The sequence below is a fragment of the Drosophila eugracilis genome, unplaced genomic scaffold (assembly GCF_018153835.1).
Source record: "Drosophila eugracilis isolate 14026-0451.02 unplaced genomic scaffold, ASM1815383v1 contig_1497, whole genome shotgun sequence".
Lineage (NCBI taxonomy): Eukaryota > Metazoa > Arthropoda > Insecta > Diptera > Drosophilidae > Drosophila > Drosophila eugracilis.
In genome coordinates, this window is record NW_024572310.1 from 85,375 (window position 1) to 92,039 (window position 6,665).

The window sequence follows — 6,665 nt, forward strand, 5'->3', positions numbered from 1 at the left end:
ATTTCTTCGTGATTGTGGTGTTGCCGTGAATTGAGTGAATTTCGAAGGGGCTTTCTACCGGGACGCATTTCAATCCTTCAAACGGTCGGATGAAATTTTTCGAGGCGCCCGTGTCAACAAGCAGTTTCATATTTATCCCCGCTACTCTTCGTCTGATGACGGGCAGCAGGGATTTTCCTCTAAAAAATGGACTACGTCTGAATCGTATTCGCAAATAGCATGATCGTTGATATCTGCTACTGCGTTGGACGCAGTGTTGGCGTAAGATTTCCCTTCCTGATCTGAGCTTTGGGTGACGTGGTTTACCCTTTGCTGTTTTCTAGGAGCGCCTGTGCGCTCAGACGTTGCCGGTCTCCTATTCTGATAGGGTGGAGCTTGGGCAGGAATGCCAACTTTTGCAGAGGGGTCGACTTCCATCGGCTCCGGTCTATTCTGCCATTTGTTATTGTGCGGGTCAGAATGTACCTGCGCTTTAACTTGTTTGGTATAATGGGGATTTTTATTAATACCAAACTGGGGGGTCTGTCTGGGAAAAATTTCTATCCTGCTGGCGCTTTTGCTCCTTTGGACTCGTCTTACGGTCCCTATCCTCTAGACTCTTTGCAAACGATGTTGCGAACGTGTACCTTTCGTGGTTTGATTCCACTTCTTGCGCTAATGCCAATGCAGTCGGCATGTCCCTCGGCTTTGCCGAGAAGAGGACATCAGATAGGCTGCGTCTAAGGCCCGAAATAAATACGCGGAGCGCATCGTCCCGGAATTTATTACACAGAATTCTTGCCGCCGATGTCTCGTACGACATCGTGGCTTTATTTGTGAGTAAGGTGAGTTTTTTCTCAACCTCATCGTAATATTGCAGGAGTGTAAGGCTTGCCTGTCTGAGGGTGCCCATCTCCTGTTCAATTACGTGGATCTGCCGTTTGTCACTGTAAGTGAAATCCAGACGGTCTATGATCGCGTCAAAATTTAAAATTGTGCCAAAGGATGACAACACTGCGTCAGCAGGGCCTCTTATTTTACTTCTTATGATAATCACTGCCTGATAATGGCGTGAACTACCATTGTGTCGTCTAAATATGTGGTAGGCTGCGGTGGCGGCTTGCCTCCACGACACATATGCCTCCTGTGCCCCCGCAAACTCGGGTGGGCACTTGACAGCGTCCAGGGGCTCGCTGCATTGAACTGTGTCATTAATTTCTATGGCTGCATAAACCTTAATTTCTGACGCTGGGGCCGAACTCCGGGGCGTCGCAGCGCGCAATTCCGCCACTTGGCTGGTTAATGTATCGATTACTTGTCTCAACTCTTGTTCTCTTTGTAAATTCGCGGCGACCTGTCCGGCCAGGCCGTTGTCAATAGCCGCCTGCACTACTAATCTAAGCTGTTCAGGATCCATGAGGTCTACCGTTTTGCCCGCTGGGGAGTTTCCGCGCGTGTTTTTTGGAGTGGAAGCTCGAAGGAGTTCTTCACTATCTGACCCTGAATCGCTAGCGTATTGCTTAACGCTTCTATACTTAGAAAATGGCGAGCTCATATACGCACATAAAAGGATTAGAAAACGGGGACACAAAGCCGCCAAAATGAGAGCTCGTATAATTCACCTAGTTAATTTTAAGGGTAGTAGATACCTGTGCCCTTGCATAAAAATTAGTGTAGTGTTAAATGTATAAAAATTATAATATTGAAAATTATAAGAGATATAGGGTAAATAAGACTGACACACAGCCTCGACTCATAGTCAAAATATTCCAAATAAGAAAAATTAATGAATTTAACGTAATATTTTACATATTTTATTTTTGTTAATCAAATCCCGAATTTTATCGGGCTCGGAGTCGCTTTACTCTCGTATTATTTTTTATTAATCAGTTCTACTCTGCAGACTGGTTAGAAAATATTTGAATGGGGTGCACTTACATTTTATGTACTGTGGTTTCTTCCTCAAAGATAAAATTTTTCCTCCAAGAATGTAAAATTATCTAAGCGAAACCGTTGGGTTTTTATCGTTGAGCGCCAATTAATATGGTTGTGTGCGCGGCCTGAGGTGGTCCTCGATGGTCGCACTGTCTAGGGTGGTCTTCTTGGAGATGAATTAATCTGGTTGATGGGCGCGGCCTGAGGTGGTCCTCAGGGGCCACACTATTTAGGGTGGTCTTCTTAGAGATTAATTAATCTGGTTGATGGGCGCGGCCTGAGGTGGTCCTCGGTGGCCGCACTGTCTAGGGTGGTCTTCTTAGAGATGCCCGCTTGTGGGCGCGGGGGAAGCGGTCGCTTTTGGGAGCGCCCGTTATAGTCAATTGGCAGCCAGCAGCTAGTGGTTGCCCCCCTTGGGTGCGGGGGAATGCGTTCGCACTCACACGTGAGGGTAGGCCGCTGGAAGCTGCTGCTTGTAATTACCTCCCGTAAACGCGGGAGGAATTTGTGTACCGCTGGTCGCACCTGCTGAAGCCCGCTCGGTAGTGCGGGGGAGGAGGGGGCCTTGACTTGGTACTCGTATGTGGAGATCGGGGATCCCTTGCTGCAGTCAGAGCCGGATGGCTGTGCCTTCACAATTGCTGATTAGGTTGACTTATGTTGGGAGGTAACTGCCCCCTTCGCCTGCTGGCCTAGAGACTCAGTCAGTGCAAAATAATAAGAGATATTTAACGGCGGTTGCCGGAGTTTTTCAATACTATAGAACTTGTGTTCTTTATTCGTACAGAGCATGAAGCGAACTAAAATTAAAGTTGACAAAAATGAAACTCATAGCGGCCACGCAAATATGCTGTGTTTGCCGGCTATGCACGAGCATCCGGCCAAAAGCCGCGTCAGCGCTTTTGACCGCAGCTGGGCCTCGGACATTCGGTCATCGCCTCCGTCCGGTTAGCTACTCAGTTAACTTGTATGCTCCTTTTAAGGAGCCATCTGCTCAACCTCTTGTGTGTATTGGTTTGCAGTTTTTTTGCGTTGCTGTAGGTTCATCAGTTTTGCTGACAATACTTCTACAGTTTCGGCCTTGACGTTGCCTTTTTGACTAGAAATCTCCTCGGAAACCATTGTTTCGTTTCCTATTAGATTTCTAGCGGCACCCTTTCGTTTTGTTTTGATTATGGAAACTGCGACTGGCGACTGCCATGAAATATATAACAAATTTGTTGTACTTTGTTTATTCTTTATTTAAGGGAGCAGCAGTGGTGCCGATCCAAGGCTTCAATTGATTATCTTTTTACAATATTCTTTTTAGTCCAATTAAGGCTCAGTCTCGTTCCTACGCTGCTCGCAGGCGTCGGCAGAGAGACGGCTATCTATGAACTTATGTATATAAACATATTCCCTCTTATGTGAGGAGCGCGACGGGTATGCACATGCGGTCCGTTCATGCAATTATGCCGACGCTAGCACTTTCTGCGTGTGGCCTAAGCCATAGTGATCGGTTCATATATCGGCCACTTGGGGTTTATGACCGGGACCATGAACCCGGACCACATACCCTTAAAGAACTCGGTATAGTGGGTATTGAATATTAGTGCATACTGTAAATCAAAATATTTATACTATACTCATTATATAGAAAAATCGCATAATAACTTATGTTTACTGATCGCATCTTACGGCACGAACATCTTATAATTGTATTAACGACCCTTAAATTATTTTTATACAATATTTTCAACTATTTCGCAAAAAAAAGATCCCATTCGTATATGAGGCATCCATTCAGATTAGTTAAATAATATTACAAATAACCTATTTTTGATCAGTGCATAGTTGACATATAGCTTTGGAATTTCTAATATGTGTAGCCATATATATCGAAAACTGTGATTTGCAGCCCTACATGAATATCAAAAACTAGTCTGCAGAGTGGCAACTCTAGGAAGCAAGCCTTCTTTCTTTCTTTTCTCTACTTTGCAACCGCGTGGTTATCAATTTAGGTTAGTGATATTATTTTGTCGGTTTATATGTAAATAATAATGCATTAGTATACAGAGTTTGTAATACAATCTGGTGTATGCCATTACACAGAAATTTTCTAAAACTGTTAAATTTTGCAGAAAATGACCAATTCGAAGGGCTATCGACGCGGCACCAGGGATATGTTCTCCCGTCCTTTTCGGAAGCATGGTGTCATCCCGTTATCCACATATATGCGTGTCTTTAAGATTGGCGACATCGTAGACATCAAGGGCCATGGTGCTGTTCAGAAGGGTTTGCCCTATAAGGCTTATCACGGCAAGACCGGTCGCATTTTCAATGTGACACAGCATGCAGTTGGTGTCATTGTAAACAAACGTGTGCGTGGAAAGATACTTGCAAAGCGTGTCAATGTGCGCATAGAGCACATCCACCATTCCAAGTGTCGAGAGGATTTTCTGCGTCGCGTAAAGGAGAACGAGCGGCTATTAAAGGTGGCCAAGGGCAAGGCTGAATGGGTCTGCCTAAAGCGTCAGCCGGAACAGCCGAAAAAGGCTCATTTCGTTAAGAAAATAGAGGAACCGATTGCTCTGGCTCCAATTCCATACGAATTCATTGCCTAATGGAGCTTGTTGCTTTGAAAATGTCTTGATGGTGGATCAGCTGTAAATGAAATATTTTCCTTTAATGATTGCTGTAAAGAATTCATTGCGACCTTATTGTCTTATGTCTGGATTTCGGGAGTAATTAAAGCCTTTTTAAGTGCAGTTTTGATGTTTTAGTTATGCACTAGCATGGGATATACAGTTAACTAAAAAAGTATTCAACACGAGGGTGCCTGAAAAAAAGTGGCTATTTTTATTACTTACAGTCTGCACATAATTTATTCGTACACCCATGAGTTGCAAGTTTATTGCCTAATATCTCGAGAAATACGTAACGGTTAAAATGAAAGATACACATTTCGAGAATATATTTTGAACAGAGAGAATATATATTAAACAATAATTTTTGTGCGTAAAAAATGACTTTGTGTTATTAAGGAAATTATGTAGTATTAAAGTTAAAACTTGTTAATTTAATGTTTAACATATATTCTCGAAATGTGTACCTTTCATTTGAGATATTGCATTTTAATTTCCGTTACGTATTTCTCGAGATATTAGGCAATAAACGTGCAACTCATTGGTGTACGAATAAATTATGTGCAGACTGTATGCTTGCGAACTTTGGATATGTTATCGGTTCCAAGTTACTTTTAAAAAGTTTTAGGAGTATGGACTAGAATCTCCACTCTAACAGGTATTTATTAAAGCCATTATCGCCATATTTACAGGTAATAAAACTAGATTTTTATTTAAATATTGGTCATATATATAATTAAAGATTTCGGTTTAATGTGTTAGAAAAAATATTATTTTATTTTTCCCGTTTCACAATATTAAACGGGTTCTTACTTAGTTGAAGTTCACTGGCTTATCTTTCTGAACCCTCAAACTGAACTTAATTATTCTAAGAGTTTCTTATACACATAATTAAATCTCGGTTAGGAGCTTTAGGTACTCTAAGACTTTCTAATAAAACTTTCCTAATTTAAGTTTATTTTCCCTGGTATACAATATTCTCTTTTCAAATGCCCGTAATAAGAAAATTTTTTCGTGGAAAATTTGAAATGGATTATTTCGCCTAAATTGAGTCTGTGTTTATGCGTCTGGTCTGTAATGAGACTTTTGTTTTTCAGACTGGTCGTGGAAAATTTGGGACTGACTAGTCTGAGCCTGTGTTTATGGGTGTAGTCTTATATCTTTTCGAAGTTTTTTCCAGCGAGTCTAATATTTTTTCATAATTCCCTAGTTTTTGAGTCGTATATCTAGCAAAAATCAACTCATTTTCGATTCATATTTCTAACAAAAAGTTATTCTTTTTCGAGGCATATATAATCAAAAATAATTTTAATATTTAATAAGTTTTTATATGCTTTTAATTCGCATCTGGCCACCGTCCACTCAAAAGCCTACAAAGCTCGGAAAACTAAACATGCTAAGAATTTAAAACTGCGTATAAAAGCTAAAAGAAAGTTAGAATCAAGCATAGCTATTCTATCCACCTTATCGCGCTATATGCGGAAAACTGTGGCGTTAATAATATTAAATTTTTTTTTTTTTTTGACCTTGTATAACAATTTTAGCCAATATCTAACAATGGACCAAAAATGTTTTAAATCTGAACTTTATTATGTAGGTTATAAGGTTTCACATGTGCAGGGACGTAACCATCAGTTGTTAAACATACTTATGTATATATATTTCTGCTGGTAATTTTGAATTTAGATAAGACAGTTACGGGTATCTTATAGTCGCGGGACTTGACTAACACGTTACTGGTTTTTCTTTGCAAGAAGTCAGGCCCTACATATTTGTAACAGAGACAACTGAAGCTTTAAGGAAATTGTATTTAACAATAACATAAGTTAGCTAAATTAACCAGACAATAAGACTGCGACAATGCAACGGAATCTTTGCTGGCCCAGCATTGGACTGTTAACTTGCGAACAGGCGGCTGACTCATCATATTTGCTTAGCTACTGTGAGAAGTTTTTTCACGATATCAATCCATAAGTAATTAAATATATTAATTAGCGGTCAACTAATGGTTCTTTCCCACTATAAAAAAGAAAGCAATTTTTGACGAATCCAATACAAGTAGAACCCAAATAAAAACGTGTTGCTTGCTAAAGAGAAAACCGTTAGGCACACAAACGCTTCAAAAAC

The 6,665-nt window shown here is 40.7% G+C and overlaps 1 protein-coding gene across 2 annotated transcripts; it reads left to right on the forward strand.

Moving 5' to 3' along the window:
• Positions 1–3,809: 3,809 nt before the first annotated feature.
• On the forward strand, positions 3,810–4,661 carry LOC108115299 (60S ribosomal protein L21). 2 transcript variants are annotated; one of them, XM_017226698.2, is made up of 2 exons: positions 3,810–3,914; positions 4,035–4,661. In XM_017226698.2, exon 2 carries the CDS (start codon positions 4,038–4,040, stop codon positions 4,515–4,517), a length of 480 nt encoding a protein of 159 aa, XP_017082187.1. In that variant the 5' UTR covers positions 3,810–3,914; positions 4,035–4,037; the 3' UTR covers positions 4,518–4,661. The 2 variants fall into 2 exon arrangements, with proteins under 2 accessions (XP_017082187.1, XP_017082194.1); XM_017226705.2 differs by having other exon boundaries at positions 3,904–3,974.
• The last annotated feature ends 2,004 nt before the right edge of the window (positions 4,662–6,665 follow it).